Source organism: Setaria italica, chromosome III, assembly GCF_000263155.2.
Source record: "Setaria italica strain Yugu1 chromosome III, Setaria_italica_v2.0, whole genome shotgun sequence".
Taxonomy (NCBI): Eukaryota; Viridiplantae; Streptophyta; class Magnoliopsida; order Poales; family Poaceae; genus Setaria; species Setaria italica.
In genome coordinates, this window is record NC_028452.1 from 36,277,321 (window position 1) to 36,305,108 (window position 27,788).

At 41.8% G+C, this 27,788-nt stretch overlaps 1 protein-coding gene across 5 annotated transcripts; it reads right to left on the reverse strand.

The window, feature by feature from the left end:
* Window positions 1–422: 422 nt before the first annotated feature.
* Window positions 423–11,669, reverse strand: LOC101756055 (DNA-(apurinic or apyrimidinic site) lyase). Of its 5 annotated transcripts, none has more exons than XR_214924.4 (10): window positions 11,338–11,669; window positions 9,028–9,120; window positions 8,311–8,455; window positions 7,471–7,669; window positions 6,935–7,071; window positions 6,730–6,808; window positions 3,939–4,000; window positions 2,807–2,893; window positions 1,930–2,033; window positions 423–961 (listed from the first exon to the last, which is right to left on the reverse strand). XR_214924.4 is itself a non-coding variant. In XM_022825590.1 (10 exons), exons 1-10 carry the CDS (start codon window positions 11,581–11,583, stop codon window positions 873–875), a joined length of 1,227 nt encoding a protein of 408 aa, XP_022681325.1. In that variant the 5' UTR covers window positions 11,584–11,669; the 3' UTR covers window positions 423–872. The 5 variants fall into 5 exon arrangements, 2 of the variants coding, with proteins under 2 accessions (XP_022681325.1, XP_004962586.1); XM_022825590.1 differs by having other exon boundaries at window positions 6,949–7,071; XM_004962529.4 differs by lacking the exon at window positions 6,935–7,071 and having other exon boundaries at window positions 11,338–11,667.
* Window positions 11,670–27,788: the final 16,119 nt, after the last annotated feature.

Below are 27,788 nucleotides of genomic sequence, written 5' to 3' on the forward strand. Positions count from 1 at the left end.
TCAACATGGTCTACAAGGTGAATCTTGGTTTACATAACAAAGCTTTTATACTATAACAAATATAAGCAGTTTAATGCTGTTTATAAAGTGAAAATTTGACTACCAATAGACATTATTTGAAATGGACAAGGCTATATAATATAAAAACACTTTTCATGATTTATCTAGCAGCACAACCTTGCATCAAAAAACGGGTTGCATTTTTTGTTACTTATGACCAAAGCTAAAAAGGTTTTAACTTACAGTAAACCTAAAACTACATGATCAGATGGAGTAGCACATGTTACCGTATAACAAATCTTAAATTATCTCTAATAATTTCACATGATACAAGCAATATATATTTCCTGTCTCCAGTAATTTTGGAAGATCCTTTTGAACTAAAAAAACTCCTTTTTCACGTGTATATATAGCGGGTGCAATTTCGCAAGAAAGGAATCAAGTTCTTGCATCTCTTTCCTTCCTTTGAATTCTAATAAAGCAATGTCAACACCTAAAGAAGCGCAGATGTTTTATAGCATGCCAAATTGGTTTCCATAATTTGCCACGCAAACATTCGCTACAACTTAGACAAACATCTGCAAGACAATGGGATGGCTCTAGGAGAGATGTCGAAGTTGCATTGCTTAAATGGCAATGGAGCCCTGAACTCATAGTGTCTGACCATAGTACTTGTAGCCTGCTGGATCATAAATACAATCAGATCCCAGCTAGAGCATCTGAGCAAGCATTGCACATTTGCATGGAATGGCATGTTCAGATACCGCAGGAAAATGTCAAACAATGGCCATGCCTGGGCCCAACACTAGTCTACTCAACAACCCTAATAACTACCATGATGAGTGACAGGTCAAGAGAGCAGCACACAAGTTTTAGCTGGACGGCTTGGGGGGTTCTGGTACTTCTGTTGCTGCTTTGGAGAGCTCAAGTGAAACAGGGCAGTGATCACTACCATAGAATCCTGCAAGAATGAAAGAAAAATTATTTTTTGACATGATAGTTAAAAATGTTGCTACTTCAATTTTCTTGAAATGCTTTTCTCTAATAATTATATACTCATATATCACAGAAACAATAAGCATTTGTTTGAGACATTAGATTGAAAACAGTGTCATTGGGATTTGGAAAAAAAAAACAAGCACTTCTATATGTTTCTGGAGAAAAAAACAGAACAAGTATTTGCAAAACATCTATCATTTGCATTATGAGGAGTAAAGGAAAATTGTCTCCCTTCCCTCTCGCTCCCTTTACACCCACCAAACATAGCTTGGAATTTGTGGAGCCAATTGAAGCCTGGCACCACTTCCATCAGGTCCAATGATTGGAATCAGATCCAAGCCCAGTATTTCTCCTCTTGGCACCCCATACACAATCACACTAGAGATGCTCCATTAACAGTAATATTTTAATTCTAGCAAACAATTTCATTCTACCTAGAATGCTGATTTGATATGGCTTAACAAAAATGACAAAACCAAGCACTCAACCAATCTTACCGACATATCTTGACAGTTTCATAGTTTAGTATATAGGTTTTCTTCATTAGCCAATTTACTACTCCCTCCTTTTTAAAATATAAGGCACAGTTTGACCGGTGCAGTCTCCAACGTGACACTTTAACCATTCATATCTCATATATTATAATGTTCATGATCATGAAACTGTCATTATATGTAAGTGTTTTCAAATATGTCTCCAATGATACTAAATTTGTAGGGTACTATTACAAATTCGTTGACTAATTGATAGTCAAAGATTACAAGTTTGAATCGGTTGCATGCGCCTTACAAAAAGAAAAGGAAGTGTCACTTTTTGTACTTTGCCACATTCAACTACAGGTGACAGAAAATTGATTTGAATGAGAATCTCCAGAGTTTCATGTACCATATCACGACGCAAAAAAAGCTAGGCAATATTTTAACTTCTTACCTTCTAATTCAATTCCACGGCCATGCATTTCACATGAAATTACTCTGCCCTTCAATTGTTCTGAAACAATGAAATAGTCGATCCTCATTCTCTTTCCCCGGTACCTGGAGGAATATAGTCAAGTTAATTTCACTGAGAAAAAGACAAAGAAAAAAGACACTGTATTAGCAGTTGAATAGTGGAACAGATATCCATTAATTATTACATAATAAAGATAATTTCAAAGATCATTTTTGTTCGACACCTTAGTTTCTGGACCAATTATGTGAATAATAAAATGAAGAAAAATAACAATCTAATGGACAGTACTGTGGGCACATAAATAATATTATAATTGATTTTTTGCATTGAAACATACACAAGAATTCAAGATAGCTGAATCCCTATTGCATATCTGTTCAACATAGATGTTAGTTCTTTTCACAAATTGCTACCTCCTTCGATTCTAAAAATAAGTCCATTAGAACATTGGAACAGTCAACAACACAGTACTTTCAATCTTCAATTACATATATCCATAAAAGTATACCATTTCAAATAGCACGAATTATGAATTATGCAAGTATATTTCATGATGAACATAGTAACATCAACCTTATGTTGTCAACCTATGTGATCTTTTTAGCTATTTAATGGTCAAAGCTAAGAAGGCTTGAGTGCTTGACTTAGGACAAACCTAAATGGACTTACATTTAGAACAGAGGTAGCAAACTGTAAATTAAGATTTAAGTATGAAGAAACCATATGTAAGGGATTAGGGTTGCTCAAAGATGTAAAAGAGAACAGCAGACATGTGAGAAGATTACATGCTACAATACCTAGAGAATATCTCAAGGAACAAATGAAGACCAGCACAATAAAAACAAATGTTCCTTACTTGCCAATTGGATGACCGGACCAAGAGAAGCCACTGTCCATGTCTTTTTCTTTATGCAGGTGTCTGTAAGCATCTACCAGCTTTCCCCTGTATATCCAGGTTGTTCTTCTATAAGTTATTAAACTTCAAAGAAACAACTAATATAACACTAAAGTAATGCCTCCCCGAAATCAAGCAAAGCCCTTCTTGATTTAAGTGCTGCTCTGAATTTCTTGTTAAAATATCATTGCTAAAACTTTCATCAGCTTGAAAACAGTTTTCCTCAAGAAAGCCATATGCTATGTGATGCTCTGTTTGGTTTACAAATGTGGTGTTTAAACTGCAACTGAACTTCGGGAAAAGTTCACGGAGAGCTGCTGGTCTGTCTTTTTCAGGGTTTTAGCTCGAGTAAGGTACCACAACCCACCTTGCTAAAAATAAGATCTTATAAAATCATAGATTCTCAAATATAATGGCAAGTGACATGCTTCTACACAAGAATAACCGACTTTTCAAGTCTTGCTGAACTTGAACTACTCAAATATTCAAAAAACACAATGTACAAAATAGCGGGCTATAGCAAGGCTATAGCGGTTGATGCTAGCTGCCGCTACAACAGCGTTGTACTAATTAGCGGGCTATAGCGGCGCTATAGTGGGCTATAGCGGAGCTACAGCGGTTGAGCACAGCTCTACGCTAAATCCCATAGCCCGCTATTTTGTACATTGAAAAAACATCATATGTTTATGCTTGTATCACCGTTCATATTGATATTGGTATAGACACAGATATGCTAGTATGTTCAAGCTCATATCAATTTAACAGCCTGAGCTAATCCACAAACGTCTGGCTGAGGTAGAATGAGTTCCAGAACAAAATATAGCTCATTTCTATATGGGAGACTGATCAATACTGTTATGCATCTTTTCTTAAGCATCCATATTAGTTGGTGCACAGTGATAACTACAACAAACATGAAATTTTATTTTTACGAGACCGGATGGATCAGAACATAAAAATTTGACATCAAGTTCTTTTCTTTCTTGAATCGACAACTAATTTCAAAAGCATTGCCAACGTAACTAGTTATAATTGCCCAAAGATAATAGAAGAAAACAGTGTTCAATAATACAATGCATTAGTTTTCACCTACTGGGACAATATGTTGCCAAAGCGACGCCTCTCTGCTAGGGTGAATCCTGGCTGTCCACAGTCCTGCAGATTACAAAGAGACTTCATTGTACTAATGGAATATCCAACCTATACACCACTAAAATGATACAGGAAGTCCAATAGAACTAGAAGAAGCAGTCAAATGTGAAATTACACAATTTGAGAATATGACGTCCTCTGAAAGTCTAGTACATCATTGTCATGAACTAAATTTTGAACTGAATCTGAGATGTTAAGACAATCAAATTATAGGATCAAATAGTAAATTATCTTGAATCTCTTTTTTTTACCGAAGTCAGCAGGGGAAGCCCCTACCTATTTTTTTATAATTTTTTTATTCCCGACTCATTTAATTCGCTCCCACGGGGAGTTGAACCCGGGCCTGCTGGGTGCTACTCAGGTGCTCTAACCACTAGGCTAGAGGCCCTTTCGCATCTTGAATCTCTTTAACATCAATGTAGTGTTTTTTTAGTCAACTGAGACCTTATTATGTTGATGTCCTATTGTGGTGCATAAGTTTGTTATATTTACACAATTTTTTGTGTAAAACTTAGGGACTGGTTTGGATCCCCCCCTTTTTTTTCTCGAACACGCAGAAGAGCTGTGCATCATTATATTAAAGAAAAAAAGAGGGTATAAGAACCCTTACAAACACATCCCACACACACAGCTTGTCAATTTATGTTCGCGTCTTTGAGAGACACTAGGACGCGACCTTGACCTGAAAATACCTAAACATCCTGCCCAGGGGCCAGGGACAACAATTTCCTTGTTTTTGAGGAAGAACCAAATTGGTTTGTTGTGCACAAGCTTGTCCACTAAGGTTGAACAGAAAGAACACAAACATGACCTCATTAGAGGCCAAGTCTATAACTAAAAAATAATAAATACGGTACTCATAACCAGGAAGCGGAGCGAAAGCTCTTCCTACAGGAACAGAGAAACATTAATACACCAAAGAATCATCTGTAGAATTCTCCAGCGTTGTTCGAGAAAAAAAACATCTGTAGAAAGAAAGCTCATGGCCAGCAATGCATAGACGAAGTAACCATGACAAGGGACATGGCATACCACACCAGCAATAAGGCATAACACTCATCAGCCAAATGGCCCATCAATCTAGCAGAAACCTATGGAGTCTGCTAGTAGTACTGTAGGCCTTTTGTGTTGCCCAAAAAAGTTGCAGCAAGCAAATTGCTGATGATAATTTACAGCCTTCTGTAAGAACAAAAGCAGAAGTGACAATTTTACTCTATCAAAGCTGGGTTTCTGTAAGACCATGAACGGAAGTGATAATTTTAGTCTCTATAAAAGCTGAATGACAAATCAGCACATTTGCTCCCTATTGTGTACCTTAAAATTCCAATCCAAGGAACAAATCCACCAAAGAAGATTACAGAATATAGAACCTATTAATATACTTCTAGACAGTAGGCAACAACAGAAGAGGTTCAAGACAGTTCCACATCAGCTGATCTTCATGTCTCGAGCCCATCCAATGAGCACAAATGCATGTCTACTAAATCGAAAAAGGATAGAATTACCACTCAATGTAAGGGTTAAATTCTAGTTTCAATCCATTAAGCTTCTAATTGATGCAGTCAAGTAGAAATGCTATTTTAGGTTCTGACAGGTGATTGTGAGATAGTGTTTTGATCAGGTAAGTGCCACTGAACATCCAGTCCTAGCAAAAAACCTTTTTGTCACAAAAGACCTACAAGCACTAGCAAAGGTTTATAAGCTTTTGGATATGTAATAAAATGGATATATCAGTATTATTTTCATTTGTGGGGGTAGACTGGATTTCTCAGACCTTTGCAAAGCTAATACTTATGCTCTCATTTTTTCGCCTCAACATTTAGTATAATCTGGAGTCATGAAGTAGAAACAAAGAAGCTACAATATGCTTTAAAGATGGATAATAGGCCATTTCAGATTGGAATCCTAACGAAACAAGTTTCGGTGTAAAGTCTCAATCGAAGATAGAACTCTTATGGTTATTGTGATTAAGACAATCCTACAGGAATTCAGAGAAGGGGTTAGGGATCAACGAATACTACCATAGTGGAGTCAGACTCACAAGATATAAAGCGCAAGACCTACTCTGCCCCCAAGCCACATGATGGATTTACATAGAATGTGTTTGGTTGCTTGTATCGTTTGGTTCATGTATGAAATGGTTCAAAATAATAATGATCTTTTTGTTTGGGTGGGTGAATTGTACCAACTCATCCATGATGAAGCTATCCCACTTAATACATTATTCTACTAATAGAAGTGAACCATATGGTACAAGCAAATTGGTTGAACCCCACCATCTAGGATCATCCATCCATACATCATGTGGTGCATGCAACCAAACACACCCATAAACAACAGAAAACCAAAATAAAGCAACGACACGGATCTTAAAGACAGGAGGAGGGCAGAGACAGGAATGTGATCTCACAGGGTATAAAATTATCGATTTTGACCTTTTCACGCATAGGATTTGTGCTTTAGAGTGCAGACTTCACTACTAAAACTCAGAACAAGAAAAGTGTATGTAACAAAACAAAACTTATGTGATCTATGAGTCAATATATAATGAACTATGCTTAGCCTATTTTCTAGAATTTCCAAGCGGTTGCACTTAGCTAGCAGGTAAAAATAGATGATGGATTTCACCGCATTACAAGAAACCGACCACCGATGCATGATAACAGCACGCACTAGCTAAACTGGATTCATGTAAAGATGTCCGAGGGTTGCATGTGTAAAGAAAACATTACCTCTTTATTTGGTGGGGTATATCCATTCTGCTTAGCACTACTAAAAAAATCAGGATGGCTGACATCGATTTCTTCATGACTGGAATATTCAAATACAAGTGAAGTATAAGAGCTAAAATTCATTAGTGGAAATGTCTTATTGGCATAGCAAACACGAATGTTCAAATTAAAATCAATCAAAACAATATGGAATCATCGTGAGTTCCTGGGCTCATCCACATTTCATGAATTGGAGTTCGGCGTCGTGTGTTGAAGCAGAAAAGGACGTAGATCTGTGCAGTTTTCTGGTGCCGCGGTGGACATCTCACAGAAGCCCTCAGCAGAGGCAGCACAGGATGCTCTCTGTGGTGGCATGGGAAACGATGGAGTCACGCCCGAGCACACGAAGCAAGATGGAATTAGCCTTTCCCTTTTTAACCCAGGAAAGTTAGGTAGCTATAACTAGGCTTCACTGGATTTAACCAGATTTGCAGATTCTAATTCCACATGGACCCCAAACAGATGACCCAACAATCATATTCTAATTCAGACTAATTCTAAGGATCCAAAAGGACTCTCAAGGTTTTCTGGGTATTAAATTATTAATGCTATGTTATAAACCAGACAATCCTTTTTCTGGGGATGAATTTAGATACTATGAAAAGCGTTGCATGAAGATTCATTGCATGGTACAAGAAGCAGAATGTAAAATATTTATGTAGGTAAGGACTTTTTTCAATGAGAAATCCTTCTCTTGATTACCTGACATTCAAGTCCCCACACCAGATTAAGGGTTTGTCTACACATTGAACAAATTCCAGCATTCTCTTGTCCCACTTACGTCTTCTTTGAAATGAATTTTCCTCCTCCTTCCATCCATTGTTTGGAGCATAAGTGTTCAGTAAGAGAAACGATTCAAATTCCACAATTATAACACGCCCATCCGTTTCATGCTTTGAAGCTGAAAAATATGGGAAACTGAAATCTAAGGAAGAATAGTATCACATGTGAAATTTAATTATGTAAAGGCAAGATGCCCGTTTGTTAAAGAAGCTTGCTGGCCTGGACCATGTCATCCCTTTGTTTAAGTTTTCATACACAAAAATGTGCATAAACATACATCTAGAGAAGATGAACAGGTACACAGTCAAAAAGACATGCCATGAGTTTTTTCCCCACAATTATTCTTGCAATGACTATCCTAGTTCTAGACTAGTTACACCTTCAAGTCAAAGTGACCATAATGCTTTCTCTTAGGACTTGTTTAACACTGATTGAATACAGCCACATGCTCCCTAGCCCCTAACATAAGAACACGAGTATTCGCTGTCATGGTTTGCAAGGTGATTTGTTTTGCTATGACTTTCAACTACAGAACTAGTAAGTGTTCTTGTTCTGAGATTTTTCTATTTTTTAATTAAAAACATCAACAAGTTTGGATGAGAATGTTGTGTCATATAACTAGCTTACCAATTCACAAGTGGTAAACTAAACCAGATCCTTTAAAGCAGGGCAGGGAACATTATGCATGGAGCATGTGAATATGCTGGCAACAGAAGATATAATTATGAAAGAATAATCTGAAGTCATATCCATACTTACATGTTTTATCCAAGTTAAAAGACACCTTCTTAGGTTCAAACTTTTTCTTTATAAACATAGCTGTTCCTGCATATTTTGAATCTGAAAGAGACCACCAGACACGGTAGTCTTTGAAAGGTGAACTCGATAAAGCACGCAGAACTACCTGCATGACATCAAGAAGTGTGATTGTGACAACTTTGCAATCGAGCCCACTGATTGCAATGTAACAAAGCTGAAAAAAAAAAGTAGTAGTCCAGCAACTTGCTAGTGTTATCCAAACATAACTTCATATTAGTTCAAAATACTTTTCTGCTTGCACAGTTCACTAAATTTCTTATGTTTTGATCTCTTAATTGAGAATGAAACACATTCCAAATGCGCAATTGACAAATATAACTACAGTTCAGAGGACAGGCCATACTGCGTGGCTTGAAAAATTGAAGTTTCCACATCCACATAGGTAAAGTGACGATACAGAAATTCCTGTGACTACTGAGTACTGACTACTGATGTAAGTGGTGTAGTGTCCATAATAGGTTCAACTGGTAGCGTATGATAAAAAATAGAGCCAATCTCAAATAATCTAGTATCCTCTAAAGATCAAGATGATAAAATCCATTTTAATGGATGCAAGTGATAGAAATTCTAGCTTTAGATAATAATCCAAAAGAACATAATAGATACAGTTCAACATATTGGCAGAAAGTACATAAATCTTTGCAAATCTTCTGAAACCTGCTTTTCATCCCGTGATGAGTTTGTGTCATCTTTCAGTTCACTAGGATTTTTAGGTGCCCCTTTGGAACCAGCCGCCGGCATCCGCACTTCCTGGAAAAGATGTACAATTAATATCCTTAACGGATTTATATTAATCATATATAATTAAAGATGCATTTCTGAAGCCTGGCCAAAACAAAATGTGGCCTACTGAGCAATGAAAAGGACGATATGTTAATGGGGGTTAAATGCTGGCATGATAAACCCAGACAGCCAAAACTTGAAGAACAGAAGAAGGCTAGTACCATTTTACAGATAGACTTAGAACAATGCCCAAAAGACAGGAGAGATAGAAAGGACAGAGAACTTCCATTTAGCAGACCAACTTAAACCTTCAACTTACTAGGGATAAGATCCTTCTCCTAATAAAGATAATAAATTGCAAAGACAAACAAGTTAAAGCATAACAAATGCTGCTCGCATAAGTCAAGTAAAGACTTCTTGGCAACATGCAGCTGTCACAGGCAGCAAAATGGTCATAACCACAGCTCCAAAATGAGCTGCTTCATAAGGAGGGGAGAAGTTCAGATGAGCAGAACAAGGCCAGACATATGCCCATGGGCAAGCACTAACAGCAGCAACAGTTATCTATTTAGCAAACTATTAACTTAAAAGATAGAATCTAATGACACAAATAACAGTAGGAGGTCAAAGTTTTGTATGTTCGGGACTGACTCTATGTAAGTTATCTTTTGTCTGACTAAGTTTCTTGCTCAAAAACTGGTGAACTCCATTGTTATTGTTATTTGAGATGTCATATCATAGGAAAAGAAAAAAAAAATAAACCTGAAATATCCACCTTTTCCATTACCTTTTTCCATTTGTTCCAAACTGGGATAAGATAAAGCGACATCCTATGAACTATTGTTAAGAAGTTGTAGGTTTAGGACCTCACGTCCTCTTTGCCTGCTCTCAAACAAGCCCCTGACGTAGATCTGTCTTCAATTATTTGAGTACAGGTTCTAATGGGATTAGGCCTACTTTATCCATCTAACAAATTAGTAAATTGTTGTTTTTATACGGATGTACTGGTCTTCAAAAAATTTAAGCGCAGCATACGAGTTGAAAAAGAGACACGATTTTCATGCACTAAATGTGTAAGGAAAACTAATCTAGCACCGTGACAATAATATAATGACGTCTGGAGCCAGACATCCTGAATAAAAATAGAGGTAACAACATATCCAGTGGGAAGAATGATATAAACAATGCTTAATGAGTAAGGAATATCACAGGTCTACCCATAATATTTTATCTAGAGAAATACATCCCCTTCTCGTCTAATGCAGCAAAGAAACAATTGGGATGTCAGATGTGAATACAGTATGACAAAAGCAGCACACATGCTAACGTGTTGTAAGTAGAATGTTTCGAGCTAGTATTTCATGATGAGAAGGACCAAACAAATGATTGTCCAAAGTGAACTGATCTTTTTTTTCCTTAACCATTGCCGACTCAACAAATGATTGTCCAGTTGGTTATATAAAATACCCCCACTGGTATATCCAAAAACACCACCATAGCATCTACGGAGTAGAACCTTAAAAGTGCATGTTCCAACAACTGCATAGCACGCTGGTACTTGAAAAATGCCCAACCGAATTCCCCAAAAGAGCATATTCAATTACATGGCACTACAGAAAGCACCAGCATGCCAGTGCCATCACTTGCAACAAATGCAATCAATTGCTTTTGCTTTGCCAGTGAATACAGTGCAGGGATGATGACACCCACCATAAGCATTATGATAACATCTAAAACCCTGGCCGGCCATAAGCATCAGACCAATCTCCACCTAAGCCTTGTTTAGTTCACCCCCAACTCCCAACTTTAGCACTATGCAAAAAGAAGATCCCCCATCACATCAAACTTGCGGTACATGCATGGAGTACTAAATGTAGACGAAATTAAAAACTAATTGCACAGTTTTGTTGTACTTTGCGAGACGAATCTTTTGAGCCTAATTAGTCAATATTTGGACAATAATTCACAAATACAAACGAAACGCTACAGTATGCTACAGTGCTGTGACAGTAATTTGGCACCTCCAAATTTTGCCAACTAAACAAGGCCTAAATAAAAATGCACCAAATCGTACAGCCCCAACCTGCTCGACGAAATGCCTGCGAGAACCCACGGTTGTTGTGGGGTGCCTACATTGCAACACACACGCCCCCGCCCACAGATCGTTCCCAACAATGGGTAACATTTTGCAGTTTAAAACCAGAAAAAAGGAATAGGGCCGAATCGAAACCCCAAATCCCTCACCTGCACGCAGATGACGTCGGGATCGAGGCGGGCGACGAACTGCGAGAAAGCGGGCCAGTCGCTCTTCATCCGAAGGAGCAGGCTGTTGGCGTTCCACGTCAGGAACTTGCACGGCTCCTCGCCGGGGCTCCCCTCCTCCCCACCGGCGCCGGTCGCGGCGGGGCCATCGCACGAGTCGGTAGCGACTGCGGGCCTCTTCTTGGCTGAGGAGCCGTCCTTGGGCACGGGCTGGAAGAAGCGCTTCATCGCCTGCGGTGGCTGTGGCGCGGCGGCAGCTCCCCGCGGCTCACTCGAGTCCTCTCCTACGATGGAGAAACCAGAGAAAGCGGGAAGGCAGATTTGTTAACGCTAACGAAGGTCGATGGCGTAAAGCTAAAAATCCACAACCTCTAACAGTACATGATCCAAACGGGCCGAATTTTTGCGAAATAAACGGGCCGAATACTATGTGGCACATAACTTTTTTCTATTGGCCCACATACCATATCTTATCTTAGTGAGCAACGCTTCTACCCTAATTTTTGTTTGGTCCAACTTCATCACTTCACCTATCCTGTTCCCATTGTTTTTTCGGTCACCACGAAACCAAACAGAATCCGCTCCCTCTTCCAACCTGCACCTTCCTCGGTGCCGGACCCTCATAATAAACCACCTGCGGCTGCGGCGGTCTTATCCTCCTCATCCACCTCGCGCATGTCGCTATCTTCGGCGATAGCAACGTCAGCGATGATGAGTTCATCTACTCTGGCTTCGCTGCAGACGGCCATGGTCACGCCGGCCGTCCTGGTCGAGTTGACGAATGGCACGGCGCATAGCAAAGGCCATGCGTTCCACTCGACGCCGCTGCACCTTCACGAGCCACCGCTGGACACGAATGGCGACGACAGTGATAAGAAAAGCTGGTGTTGGCGGCGCCGACAGCGATCCGGTCCTTCTCGGCCTCCTTCGTGTTCGGTATCGTGTCGGCTGCCGAGGCCATTGGCGCTAGCCACAGCCTTGCGCTTGTGGTCTCCCCGACTAAGGACCTTTCCTCCGGGGTGCCCACTTCCTACTTGGGTCTCCTCAACGACACCCAGATCTTTGCCGTGAAGCTCGACACCGTTATGAGCCCCAAGTTCCACGACGAGGACAACAACCACGTTGGCTTCCACGTCGAAACTCTCATGCCTGCCGCCGCCGCTAGTGCCAGCTACTACGATGATAGGACCAACAAATTCAAGAGCCTGACCCTGGCTAGCAGTGACGCCATACAAGCATGGGTGGATTACGATGGCGTTACTAACCGGGTCGATAGGTCGACATGAGGCTGGCTCCGATCAGAATAGGGAAACCGAGGAAGCCGCTGATCGTGGCCGAGGTCAACCTCTCGACGGGATCGGAGATGAAGAGTACATCGGCTTCTCATCGTCCACGGCCAGCTGATCAGCTAACATATATCTCGGCTAGAGCTTCGTTGTGGGCGACCCGGCTCCAGCCATCAACATGGGTAGGTGGCTGCCCAAGGCCCCAAGCTACCTCACCAAAGCTCCAAATCTCTGTCCAAGGCCTTAGTAATTGCTCTTCCGGTAGTAGCCAGCATGCTCACCCTCGCCACGGTAGCCTGCATTCTTCTCCTCGTCCGGTGACATGTAGATCGCGTTGCACGAGGACTGGGAGATTGAGTTCGGGGCACACCGGCTCAGGTGCTCTGCTCCACAGCCTCCCCAGTGAGGCGAGTGGCACATGCAGTCATGCAGATGGCCCTTCGATCCTCCTCTGGTGGCAGCACAAGGTAAGGCAACGTCCGTCTACATCGCCACGGACCCACGGTGCCCACGGGGAGCGGTGGCGGGATGCAAGAGTCTAGAGTCGCTCACCTGGGCTCGGCTGTAGTCACCATGCGGGCCTTGCCTGAGTGCCTGACACGCGAGCGCAAAGGATCGCTAGGCGTGCCGGTTTCTACCCAGACGTTGAGCCACTGCTATGTGCCTATATCCATGTCCATCAGTCCATGTGCTCGGGGGGCTTCTTCCCTAGCGACGTGGCGCCTGGTGGCCATACAAGTATACAACTACGGCGAGGCGATCCTCTCCTCTAGCAGGTTTGTATGAAATTCCATTGAATCATATGTTACTTCCAACTGTCGGTTGAGATGAATTTTATAAGAGATTTAAATTTGTTCAATGGTTATTTCTTAAAATTAATGAGCCCAGTTTGTGTATAAAGTTATAACCTATTTTGGGAGTAACTTATGTATGTTTCTTCGGCTAGGGGCGTGGGGATTTATTTTGATCCCGTGGCAACACATGGGCATATTTGCTAGTAGTAGATGAAGTTTGCAAATCCGTGCCTGATTTTTTTTTATCCCCTCTGCCCTCTCTTCCCTTTTTCTAAGAAAAAAAATTCCTTTTCACTGCTAGGCCGTGACTGATGATACTTGTACTCCTTTGATTGTCCTCTTTGTTCTTTAGTTTTTTTTAATGTTTAGGTTGTTAGACTTTAAATTACTACCAACATATATGACATTTATTTATACTTTGTTGCTCGATGCAAATTGACCATCAACCAAAAATTGTTTTTTAATTATTTATCTCAATACACCATTTCTACATTTGAATATGCTATGTCAAAATTTAGGTATAAAATGACATTGTTGAACAAATTTTTTAAGGAAATGTTGAAACTAGTATTTTTAAAATATTGACTATTATTTTGACATTTTTAATATGACGGTTCAATTTTTTTAATGTGAAAATGCCAAAATTATGTAACTGCAATGTTGAGTTGTGTTTTTTACGAAAGTTGACTAACTCTTCTATCATATTGAAAGCTAGAACATCATATCATACACTTTAAGATCATTAGAAGAACAAATAAAATGAACAAAAGCTAGAACGTCATATGATGCACTCTCATGATGCCCTGCATTTTGTGTTGGGCTGTGTGGAAATAGCATGCGCGCCAGCCCAATGATGTGCATAGTCAAGCTAATGGGCTGTCTTGGGCTTTTAGGTTTTGTTTGGTTGCATGTTGGGTTTAAAGATACAAAGGCTAGCCACCTTGCACAAGATTGATATGAGCCCATGGAAAAAACAGCTAATTATCTAACTTACTATCAGTAGACATTTTGTCCATTAAAATGAAAAAACAGCAACAAAATCAATAAAAAACAATAAGAAAGAAAAAGTGAGCATCTTGATATCATCCGGCTATATCTCATTTTGGCTATGTAGTCGAATTATTGAACTAATGAGAAAGTGATATACAATATACCTTCATTTTTGCCCAAAGCAAAACCTGATTGATTTTTCTTCTATATATTGTAGCCAAACTTTGTACAACAATTAAGACAACAAAAATAATTGAAATTAATTAGCATTGCCTCTGAATCTTTCATTGAACCCTTTCCTTTGTGCACGCATGCATAACACACACTCAACTTTTAGCTAACATCTCATGCATAAAAAATTATTTTATTTTAGATAGAAGAAATGTGTCCTGATTCCCAAAAGGAAACATGAATATACTTTCTTCCTCCGAGACACAAAACTCAAATCACCCTATAAGAAAATTTACCTACCAACTAAAAAAACAAAAAGAAGCCCAACTAGCTGAACGGGTCGAAAACACACACACCCTCAAAGCAAAGACACCCATGATGTATGGCCGAATCTGAAAACAAAACCCACAAAAACAAACAAATCAGCTCCAAACTATGACACCAACTAGCATATCTGAAAGCTACCCAGGAGGGTGAGAGAATAAAGACATGTATTTAACAGCCAAAATGTTTGAAATTTTTCAAAATTAGTTACAAAGCCCTCAAACAAGGATATCATTCTCACTCTAAATCTAAATGCTATTTTACAAGGATTTATGGAAATAATTGTTGTCCTTCATGTTGTGCCCACATTGGAAAAAAGGAGTGCTATATTTAAGGTCCTATAAAATTTATGTATAATTCAGTTGTTCCAATATTTTGGGATATCCCATGCTAAGACACCTCTCGATGCTCCTATTTCCAAAATCTTCCAAAAATGACTCCAATCCGGCACACCAGCAAGGCAGCAATCACCCCCTAATGAACATATAGCCTACTATTTTGATAAAGCCCATGATGGCACGGCACACAAGGGCCACCACCGACCGTCCACCCTCGCCTCTGCTCGGTCTCCCATGGCGTCATCCACTAGCAAATCAGCTTAGGGTTGTATGGATAATTTAGTACCGGTCACATCAGATGTTTGGATACTAATTAGGAGTATTAAATATAGTCTAATTATAAAAATAATTGTATAGATGGAATCTAATTCGCGAGATGAATCTATTAAGCCTAATTAGTTCATGATTTGACAATGTGGTGCTACAGTAACCATTTGCTAATGATGGATTAATTAGGCTTAATAGATTCGTCTCGCGAATTAGTATAGGATTCTGCAGTTAGTTTTATAATTAGCTCATGTTTAGTCCTCCTAATTAGCGTCCGAACATCCGATGTGACCCTTTTAGTACATGTATCCAAACACCCCTAAAACTCCAACAATAGCCACAACACAGTAGAGAGGTAGGTAAGCGCATTAGCCAGCAGACTCGAAGGCTACAAATAATAAAGTAAACAAAAGTTATTAGCTAGCTATTATTTAGAAATTCAGTTCTTGGAAAGATTCTAAGCCACCCACGAAAAATAGAAAAAGAAAGCTGCTAAGACAATATGTCTTTTGTACTCAACGAGCCATACTAAAATTTTAAGTGCTCTTTCTTTTCGAAACACAGTGCATACGCAGACGCTAACATAAACGCACGCACACTCAACCCAATGGATATACACACACAACCCTACCCCTATGAGCACCCCCGAGAGAATGAGCCGACAAATATTCGAGATTGACGAAGTCACCACTAGCACCTCACTATTGATGGGCATGTCATGTGCCACTTAAGATTAGCACTGGTTAAACCCAAGAATAAATCTAGCAAAATGCCAGCACAGTGCTGAGTCGAGAACTCGAACTCTGGTTGGCAGGAACCACCTCCACCATAAAAACCTTACCAACTGAGTTAGTTCACAATTTTAAGTGCACATTTGCTACTATAGTATGTTAGTACCTACTAACATATATTCTTGACGAATTTAGGCTAGGACTTTAGTCTCACCTGATTTCATCTATTCAAATTTAGGTATGTCCTTTTATTTTTAAGCCATGTATATATCTTAAGATTTAAACTTTGAAAACTATGAACAAGAATTGATTAAAAAGATAGGAAAAGCGTTTGTGATAAAAACGGATATCATATTTGAAATAATAATGTATTTTATCATATAATTATGGTTCTATATTGCTTTAATCAATGATGTATGATGAGTCAAAGTTCAGTCCATGTGATTTGTGCCGGGTTAAGGTTTCTTACATATTGGAGTAACAGGAGTAATTATAGTAAATATATAATAATAAAAGGAAACAAGGAAAGAAATACTTGTAGCAATTTTGGATATTTCTAGCTACATTTGTGTGACTTTCTTTATTGGAAACACTCATACTCAAATACTTGTAACAAATAATACTAGCAACTTGCCACCACTAGTGGAAGTACACATTCGGGACGCACGTGATATAAAAAAGGATTACATACAAAATATTTATATAGCTATAATACATCATAATTATTGATATATCAACATCCCCGTCATATTTGCATCCTTTCACTTAAACCATTACAAGACTTATCAGGATACAAGACCTGGTTCCAACCATTTATTGGATGTTTACTATATCATTGAAAATTATAAGATATAGCAATTCAAAATAAAACTCTACCTCTATTGGAATCAATAAACAAGAATTTATATTTATAAAAACTCTAGTAAACAATAATTTTATATCTTTAGCAAATATGTACATGCAGTGAGAATATATTTTCAAAAAACTTTATAGAAAGAATTTTATATTTAGAAACCACATTATCAAAAACTTAATCCATACCATTTTGCAAGTATCTTTTTTAAACTTAACTTATGATTTATATAGATCCTCAAATGTAGCACACATGATTTCAAAAATTCTAGTAAGCAATAATTCTTACTTGAAAAACATAAGAATAAAACAATACAAATTTCGTTATCTATATAAACACAAGATTGAAACAGCAAAGAAGTTTAGATGCACACATACATATATCCAAACTTTGACACAATTACTCTTCCCTTGTCATTCACACAGTCAGGTCACAGCAAGAGGTTCCACACTTCTAAATCCTAACCACCATGTCCTAAAATAGATTGCAGATGCAGAGATGCCTATGATCCATAGAATGTTGAGTCCTTAACTCGAATAAAGCTACAAAAAATCTGCACTTTCTGATAGTTACTGCTTGGTGCTTTGTCCGCCACCTTTTCCATCAATCCGTCAATATCATAAATATTCCTTAAAAATGCAGATGACAAAGTATATCACAAAGTAATTAGGAAATAAAATATTACTTGGTCGAAAAACTTTTATTTTCCTCTATGAAGCACCTCTCTTCATCTACCCCTAGAATAAAAAGGTGAATCCGATACACCTCTTCTTATTTATAAACATTATTTATAAAAGGAGTTCTATAAAGCACGTGAACTTTTTTCACTTAAGGAAAAGTTGATCATTTTACGAAGGCTATTTAAAAAGAGTAAATTCCACAAAATCCCGGGTAAAGATGATGCATCAGGTTGAAGTTCAAGCGTACTTTCTCATCATGCTTCATGCAGAAACCTACCTTATGAAACTGCCATCTAGAGTTATGTTGAAGCTAGATTTTGACACGTGTTTGAATCGGCGTTAGGGAAGGAAAAGATTGGCTGATGCGGTGGATTAAAAGCTACAGTTGGGAATCGGCCAATTGGTGCTACAGTATTTCAGCCGATTGGTGAACGAAGTTGATAAAGGTCGGCCGATTGGAAGGTTGGGGCAGTTGGGCCAATATGGGCTTAAGGTGGGCTAGAGAAGAAGATAGAAAGAGATTGGCCTGTGGGAGTATGATAACCAACTCCGATACGAGTTGTGTTTATAAATATTTGTTATCATTTAAAATTAGAGATAGATCCTAGTCGGTTAGGAAATCAGTTGTAATAGGCTATAAATAGCCATCTCTAGAGATTTGTAAAACAACACATCAATCAATACAAACAATCTACTTTTTCATCGTACTTTACTTTCTAGTCGGCGACTTCGCCAATACATCTTTTTCTTTCACGAGTTCGTACGGGTTGGCAGGATTGCATCGACACGATCTCCGGCCGATTCTATAAGTTCCGTTTATCGAGTAATATCTAAGCTTTAACTTCGGGCGCATCGTTGTCGTTTCGTTTAGATTTATTCACCAATTATCGATATTTACTAGAATTATAGGTTTTATCTATTGCTCTACTTTTATCACTAGTTATCCAGCTTGAAATTCGAACTGTCGGCTTCGTCGTTGTTATTCTCATTTATCGTCATATAGCCAATTCGATCTATTTCAAGTGTTGCACCTGTAGCGTTATTTAATTCGTTCTAGTAATTTCTTTGCAATCGCCACACGATCATCGGCTGCTTTATAGCCGATTATCTTTACAGTAAATCGGCAGATTCGCTGATACGCTTTTCGAGATAGATCGGAAATTTAGCCGATTGAAACCTCTGGAATTTAATATGTTTCTTTCCTTGTCAATCAACAGGTTAGATTGACTGGCACGTCGCGCGAACCGCACCAGGGCGATAACACGAACAGGAGTTAAGTAGATTCTCCCGGGTTGTGTGTCCGACGCTGAAGATGATCGGTCGATTTTTAGCGCCAACACACTTTTGGCACGCCTGGTGGGACCTAAACAACATCCAACATGTCGAAAGCTGCCGAAATCTCCGAAGACAACGTCATCGAAATTACGGAAGTAGATATCAAGAATGACCAGAAGGAAGAGTTGGCAAGACACCTAGAAGACTACAAGAAGACATGCTTGCAATCCTTCAGTTGTACCAGAAGTGAGGAGACCGTCAACAAAGCTCCTCTTCCAACTCCCCGCCACAACACCATCGCTGAGGACTCAGGCAAGATGTCCGATATGGTTTAACAGTCCGTATACCAGGCTTTCATCGACCAATCCTCAGTGATGACCAACACGGTATACAATGTCGTCATCAGTTCCTTGGTCAGCGGAGTAGCTCAGGGGTATCAGGGACCAGCGTACACCCCACCCATCGTAGTTCCAGCCAGAGGCTTACCAGGCACATCTCACTCAGCTCCTCAGCCAATACCGACCCAACATGGAGGATACAATGCTTCAATGCCCCTAGGGTATAACGGTACGCCATGCTACCAATCGCATACACCGTCCCACTCAATGCCTTGGGGGGCACCAGCAACAGCAGCCGGACCAGATCAGTCAACTAGTTACAGACACTCTCCGGTCCAAGCATCTTTCCAGTCGGCCAGTCAGCCGACGGTTCCACAACATCAGCCGGCTTCGTCAGAAATTGGCAGGGGGGCAGACACTACAGAGACACTCAGGGGTGCGACGCCAATGATACTATATGACAGAGCGGCAGACCCCTTGCGCCATCAACTATCGGTTGTTCAGCTGACTATGCAACCGCAGAATCTGCAGCACACTCTGGTTCACCACCCAGCCATCGCACTGCTGGTCCAGTAACATGTGCCGATTCCTCAACCAGTCGGTCATCAATAGCAAGTGGATTGGACCGCAAGGATAGCAGAGGTGATTCAAGATCAATTCGGGTTGAAACCAAAGGTGCAAACCTACATGTACAAGATGCCATACCCGCCTGCCTACGATCTACTGCCGTTTCCCCATCGGTACAAGGTTCCTGACTTCACCAAATTTTCGGGACTGGATGACACGTCAACTGTGGAGCACATGAACAGGTTCATTATCCAGTGCGGAGAAGCCGCCACACAAGATGCTCTGCGAGTACGTTTATTCTCCTCGTCCCTATCCAGATCGGCCTTCCAATGGTTCACTACGCTGCCGCCCAATTCCATCGTTACTTGGGCCGATCTTATGAAGCAGTTCCATAAATACTTCCGTGCGGGAGTTCTCGAGATGAAGCTCTCAGATTTGACTAGCATCAGGCAGAGGAGCGACGAACCAGTGACCAGTTATGTAGAAAGGTTCAGGGAGATCAAAAACAAGTGCTACACCTTAGTCCTTACTGATGCTCAGCGGGTTGATATTGCCTTCCAAGGTCTCCTGCCGCACATCAAAGAGAAGTACGCCTCTAAGGAGTTCGAAAGCTTAAGCCAGATCGTCCACTGACTGTCCGGTCAAGAGGTGCGCCCTTTCAACCAACGGAGAAATTTTCAGAAGAAGGTGGCATACTTGGAGGCATCTGAATCAGAAGAGGAGGTGAAAATTGGCATGGCAGAATGGGTAAAGGGGAAAAAGCCAATATCATGCCCGTTTGGAAAGAAAGAACCAGAAGCGTTCGGTTTTAACATGTCAAAGGCTGACAAAATCTTCGATTTACTTCTCCAAGAAGGGCAGATCAAGCTTTCACCTTATCGCACGATTCCATCAGCCGAACAGCTCAAAAAGATGAAATATTGCAAATGGCACAATGCCACGTCCCACGACACGAACAAGTGCAAGATCTTCCAACAGCAGATACAATCGGCCATTGAGCAAGACAGGCTCAAGTTCGAAGTTCCGGTAAAGCCAGTAAAGCCAATGAAGATCGATCATCATCCTTTCCCGACTAACATGGTTGAGACGGGAAGAAACGCGCTCCAGACCAAGGTGCTGACGTCGGTATCGGCCAAAAGAAGCGGCGCCGTAGACCCTAGAAATCAGGCTACGGTTGATGATGTCAAAGGGAAAAGACGGGTTGAAGATGAGGGTGAAAGATCAAAGAGATCGCGTAGACCCGTCAGCTCCCAATTCTTACTCAACAAGTACCAGCGGCAGCAAGAAAATTCCAGACACCGCGAAGAAATGATGCGTCGACACGAAGATCACTGGCGGTGCCCGTTCTTCATCCACTGCTGGGAAAACAATCTCAGGTTACCATCAGCCGATAACTGCCCCAAGTGCAGCGGTCAGTATCGAAGCAGTTGCCCATTCAGAAGGTCACGATCCAGGGATCGAGGATCAGAGCCGATCAGCAGAAATTGGCGTGAACAAGAGGATCGACGCTTTTCAGTGTGTGATCAGCTAGGGGGCAGAGTTGACCAGTATGATCGACCGAGTGACAGAGTTGACTAGCGCGAACGACTGGGGGGCAGAACCAGCGCACATGATCGGCTAGAGAGGATGGCCGACGCCAGGGTGTCGGATGAACACCCCCTAGGATGAGAACCAGACTGGGAGCGTGCAAAATCGCCGGTCAAACCGGTGAACCCTAGATGGTGCCCTGATGGCTTGACCAAATCCCAAAAATGAAGAATCCAGCGTCTGCGCCAATGGGAACAACAAGAAGAAGAACAGAGGCAGACGACGGATAAGAAGGACGACAGGTCTCGGGTCTGGTGCCCCAAAAGAAGAAACGATGAGGCAGACGACAATCAGGAATCGGCAGCTAACGTTAGCATGGTGTTCATCTTGCTGATGGAGTTCATGGCTCCCGCCGATTAGGACGACACAACGAGGATAGAGGAGCAAATGGCGCAATTGGATTTGGAGCCAATGACAGCCACTTTTGAGAAACCCGAGGATGAAAAACGACAACATCTCAAAGCCCTATTTCTCAAAGGATACGTCAACGGGTGACCTGTCACCAAGCTACTGGTAGATGGAGGCGCTGTAGTCAATATCATGCCGTATGCCATGTTCCAAAAATTGGGCAAAAGTGACGAAGATCTGACCAAGACGGACATGATGCTCAAGGACTTCGAAGGCAACGTATCCCCCGCTCGCGGAGCGCTCTGCGTCGACCTCACCATCGGTAGAAGACCCTACCCACTACTTTCTTTGTCATTAATGACAAAGGGTCCTATAACATGTTGCTCGGTCACGATTGGATACACACGAATTGCTGCGTCTTGTCTACAATGCACCAGTGCCTCGTATAGTGGGTCGACGACAACATCAAGATAGTCACCGCAGATTCCGCCTACAGTGTTGCTGCGACCGATGCGCAACAGTGGAGCTGCGAACACGTCAAGTGCATATCTGGCTGAACCTGGGATACCAATTTCCTAAAGGTGTCTGATTTTGGCCTACAGCCGATCCGAGCAGTCGGTTCTGAAGAATCAGACTAGATGGATCAGTTCGTCCGAGAAGACGGAAAGCTGGGGCATGGGTTTACGTCGGCCGATTCATTGGAGATGGTGGATTTAGGAGATGGTAGCAAGCCAAGGCCGACATATATTAGTGCTAGTTTAGACCCTGAGTACAAGCGTGAATTGACAAGTTTGTTAAAAGAACTTAAAGATTGTTTTGCTTGGGAATACCATGAAATGCCTGGTCTAGACCGGTCCATTGTCGAACACCGGTTGCTTATAAAACCAGAATATCGGCCATATCAACAACCCGCACGACGATGCAACCCTAAAATCCTTCCTGATATAAAGGCCGAGATTACGAGATTGATAGAAGTAGGATTTATCCGGCAGTGCCGTTATGCCGAGTGGATTTCTAATATCGTACCCGTATACAAGAAAAATGGAAAGCTGCGCGTGTGCATTGACTTTAGGATTCTTAATCAGGCTACGTCGATGGATGGGTATCCGATGCCGACAGTCGATGTTTTGATAGATGCCGCCGCAGGACATAAAGTCATCAGTTTTATGGACGGTAATGCTAGGTACAATCAAATATTAATGGTCGAAGAGGACATTTCGAAGACGGCTTTCAGGTGTCCGGGCCACCTCGGTCTGTTCGAGTGGGTGGTGATGACCTTCGGCCTAAAAAATGCTGGGGCTATATATAAACGAGCTGTGAATTATATCTTCCATAAGCTCATTGGTGTCCTGGTGGAAATCTACATCGACGACGTCGTGGTCAAGTCAAAAGGACATCAGGAACATCTGGCCGATTTGCGAGAAGTGTTGGAGTGCACAAGGAAGCATGGGTTGAAAATGAACCCAAACAAGTGTGCATTCGGTGTGTCGACTGAACAATTTCTAGGATTCATGGTCCATGAGCGCGGGATAGAAGTCAATCGGAAGATCATAGCTGCCATCAACAAGGTTGTGGCCTCGCAGAACAAAACTGAGCTGCAGTCCCAAATCGGCAAGGTCAACTTTATCAGAAGATTCATATCCAACTTGTCCGGGCACATTCAAGGTTTCACTCCTTTGTTGAAGTTGAAACCCGACCAGGAATTCGTGTGGGGAGAAGAACAGCAAAAAGTGTTGGAAGACATCAAGCAATATCTGATTTCGCCACCTGTGTTGGTCCTGCCACAGGCTGACAAGCCGTTCACACTATACTTATCGACCGATGAACAAGCTATCGGATCGGTGCTGGTACAGGAGTTCGAAGGAAAGGATTGAGTAATATATTATGTCAGCAGAAGACTCCTGGATGCCGAAACAAGATATTCGCCATTAGAACGGTTGTGTCTGTGTCTGTATTTCTCATGTACCAAGCTTAGGGACTACATGTTATCGGCGAAGTGCATAGTCGTATGCAAGGATGATGTGGTAAAATACATGCTGTCATTACCAATTTTGAAAGGGAGGATTGGAAAGTGGATCCTAGCTCTGTCAGAGTTTGACCTAAGGTACGAATCATCCAAAGCTGTCAAGGGCCAAGTAATGGCCGATTTCGTGGCTCGGCATTGTGGACCGGAAGTCACTGTTATTGAACCACTCCCATGGACCCTATACTTCAACGGTTCTTCGTGTGAGGCCGGATCAGGAATCGGCATTGTTCTTATATCATCTCGGGGGCAAGTTATGATTTCTCTCTGCCGATAGAGGCATCCACGACCAATAACCAGGCAGAATACCGGGCCGTCCTAAAAGGTATTCAATTATTGAGGGAGATCAAAGTCGATGCGGTGGAGATTTTAGGGATTTCATGCTCATTGTGGATCAATTGATGGGGAGATCTGAATGCAAAGATGATGTCTTAAGGATTTACTACAAAGATTGCCTCCAGCTTTGAAAGGAATTCAAGTCTGCAGTTATTGAGCATATTCCCAGAAATTACAATGAAGAGGCCAATAGGCTTGCCCAACACGCGTCCGGGTATCGGCCGATTCAAGGTGCCATGACTCTGGAGCTTGCAGCCGATGATTGGCGAAAGGAGATTGCCGATTACCCGTCCAGGAAAGTGGATTGGTGAGTGCATTTTCAGTCCACGAAATATGTGTTACTCGAAGATGATTTATTTTACCGGACGATTCATGGGTTCTGCTCAAGTGCCTTGGAACGGAAGAAGTAAAGGTTCTGATGGGAGAAATTCACGAGGGCGTGTGCGGGGCTCATCAATTGGCTCACAAAATGAAGTGGATGATCAGGAACAATGGGTATTATTGGCCGACAATACTCGAGGATTGCTTTAAATATTATAAAGGATGTCAAGATTGTCAGAAGTTTGGCAACGTGCAGCGTGCACCAGCCTCGGCTATGAATCCAATAATCAAGCCATGGCCGTTTAGAGGTTGGGGAATAGACCTCATCGGACAGATTTATCCTCCATCAAGCAAGGTACACAAGTTCATATTAGTAGCCACCGACTATTTTACCAAGTGGGGTGGAGGCAGTTCCATTGAAGACCGTGACATCGGCCGCTATGGTCGATTTCGTGAGAGACCATATTGTTTATCGGTTCGGTATCCCTCAGACCATCACAATTGATCAGGGGACGATGTTCACTTCAGGAGAGTTTGAAGAGTTCACCGCCGATATGGGAATTAAATTGTTGAATTCTTCTTCGTATTATGCTCAAGCTAACGGTCAAGCCAAATCATCCGATAAGGGGATAATCAAGTTGATCAAGAGGAAGATAGAAGAGCAATCCAAGAAGTGGCACGCATCCTTAACTGAATCTTTATGGGCCTACAGGATGGCCTGCCACGGGGCCACTAAAATATCCCCTTATCAGTTAGTATACGGTCACGAGGCAGTATTGCCTTGGGAATTAAGGACGGGGTCCAGGTGCACGTCGCTTCAGGATCAGTTGACGGCCGATGATTATTCCCTCCTCATGAAGGGGGAGCTCGATGATTTGGCAGGTCAGCGATTAAGGGCTTTGATCAGCATCGAAGAAAATAAGAAAAGGGTGGCCAGGTGGTACGACAAGAAGGTCAAGGTCAAGCAATTCTCCCAAGGAGATTTGGTATGGAAGTTGGTGCTGCCGATAGGGTCTAAAGATCCCAAATTTGGTAAATGGTCACCTACTTGGGAAGGGTCGTATAAAATCGGCCGATGCGCTCCGGGAAATGCGTATATAAACTATCGAAGGAGAGGAATTCACAAGAGCCTTGAACAGAAGGTATTTGAAGAGATACTATCCCATGATATGGGTGGATGCATACCTAACGATAGGGCGTGTCGAGATGATGTGGCCGACTCCTATTGACTCATGTTCATGTAGCCGATGCAAAGATAACATCGCCTTGAGGATGGAACATTTGACTAGTCTGGCCGATTTATTATTCGGTACAACGATAGGATACATGTCCGACACGGTACAAGTCACCCTTAGACCAAAAGTGCCAATCCATTCATTGACCATGTTTTTTCTTAATCTCTCTCTCGATCTGGCCTAGCTCTATTAGGAATGTCCCTGCCATGGCATCCTTTCAGTTGGCGGCCGCCTGGAACAGTTGGCGTCCATGTGATCCAGGATCTTCTGGACATGAGCGGGGATATGATCCTTGAGTTCTTCATGATGAGCCCTGATCAGATCTTTGTTCGCCTGCGTCAGTGGTTCATCAGAGTGCATAACCTCGATGGCTCATTCCAGGCCAGGACTAAGGCGTCTCCGCTGAAAAGTAGCAAACAACTACCCGTCGTCAGATTGATTGAAATGTCAAGTGAAGGAACAGAGAGAGACTTCGTACCAGGTTGACGGAGAAAGAAGAAGAAGACATCTCGGCTCCTGTTATAAGTGTAGGGATACGAGGTAGGCTACACTAGCGTAAATCAAAATTTCTACCGCGTAAAACCAGGAAGAAGTGCCGTATAAGGATCACGGGATTACCACTCGACGCACTACTGGTGCGGAAGATGTAGATTTGCGTCGATGCAGTGAAGACGATCAACGTAGTCGTACGTAGTCGATCAACGTAGTCGTACGTAGTCGATCACGTCAACGTCCAGCAGCTCCTCAGCAGCTCATCCACGTGCAGCAAGATCGCCCTCGTACTGCGGCTCGTCGTCGGCTCGTCGGCGGCTCGTCCAAGTGCTGCAGGCGCAACACCTCCAAGGTATCCACACGTGCAGGGAGAAAGCGTCGCAAGCCGGACTGCTAGATCCGCGAGTTGCAACAGGCGAGGGCGTGGGAGGCGCGGCAGATGTGTTTCGCCAAAAGGTGTAAACCCTAGGGCGCCCCCACCCCTCTATTTATAGAGGTTCCTAACGGGCCTCTGGGTCCGAGGCCCATTAGTACTTCTAAACCTAATCCAACTCGGATCACATCCGAATTGGGCTTCCAGCCCCTTAAGTGTGTGACTCTATGGGTTCGGATACGTATAGACATAGCCCGAGTACTCCTACTCGGCCCAATAGTTGGTAGCGGCCTCTAGCAAGACGTGCCAACTCCTATACGCACACGAAGATCATATCAGACGAACCATCACAACATAATATACATGCTATTCCCTTTGCCTCACGATATTTGGTCTACCTTCAAGCCGACCGCTCTTTCTCGATCCTGTGATTCGGAATCCCTTTTGTAGGTTAACTCTTAACCATACGTAGCATGGCCATGCATTTTCGGATCCGATCACTCGAGGGGCCTAGAGATATCACTCTCAATCAGAGAGGGGCAAATCCCATCTTGATTGACCATGTCTCATAGCATGCTTCTTGACAAACCTGAAAGCTACCTTTATAACTACCCTGTTACGGCGTAGCGTTTGATAGCCCTAAGTAGGTCGATCCACATCTAGAATACATGCGACAATCTCAGGTCTAAGGACAAAGCGTATATGTTGTTTAAAGAGAGAACTTCTTCTCGTGTTGGGTCAGTCCTAGCACATGTCTCCACATGTGTCCACATTATTAGTTCAACATCTCCATGTCCATGACTTGTGAAACATAGTCATCAACTAATACATGTGCTAGTCTAATATTCATGTGTGTCCTCACATGAACTCCGACTAGGGACAACTTTAGAATAACCATACAAGTAAAGAGTTTCACATACAATTCACATAATTGCAAATCAATTTAAGTAGCCTTTAATGGATATTCAATGAACACAATATACAAATCATGGATACAAATGGAATATCATCATCTCTATGATTGCCTCTAGGGCATACCTCCAATAGTCTCCCACTTGCACTAGAGTCAATCTAGAAGGTACCTAATACCCATAGCTCTTACAT

What these genes read in the sequence shown, in the direction of transcription:
- LOC101756055 (XM_022825590.1), bottom strand. Translation starts at nt 11,583, where the DNA reads ATGAAGCGCTTCTTCCAGCCCGTGCCCAAGGACGGCTCCTCAGCCAAG. An exon ending in ATACCCCACCAAATAAAGAG is followed by an intron (nt 4,001 to 6,729) that starts GTAATGTTTTCT and finishes TGTAATCTGCAG; the next exon opens with GACTGTGGACAGCCAGGATT. An exon ending in CCGTGGAATTGAATTAGAAG is followed by an intron (nt 962 to 1,929) that starts GTAAGAAGTTAA and finishes TCATTCTTGCAG; the next exon opens with GATTCTATGGTAGTGATCAC.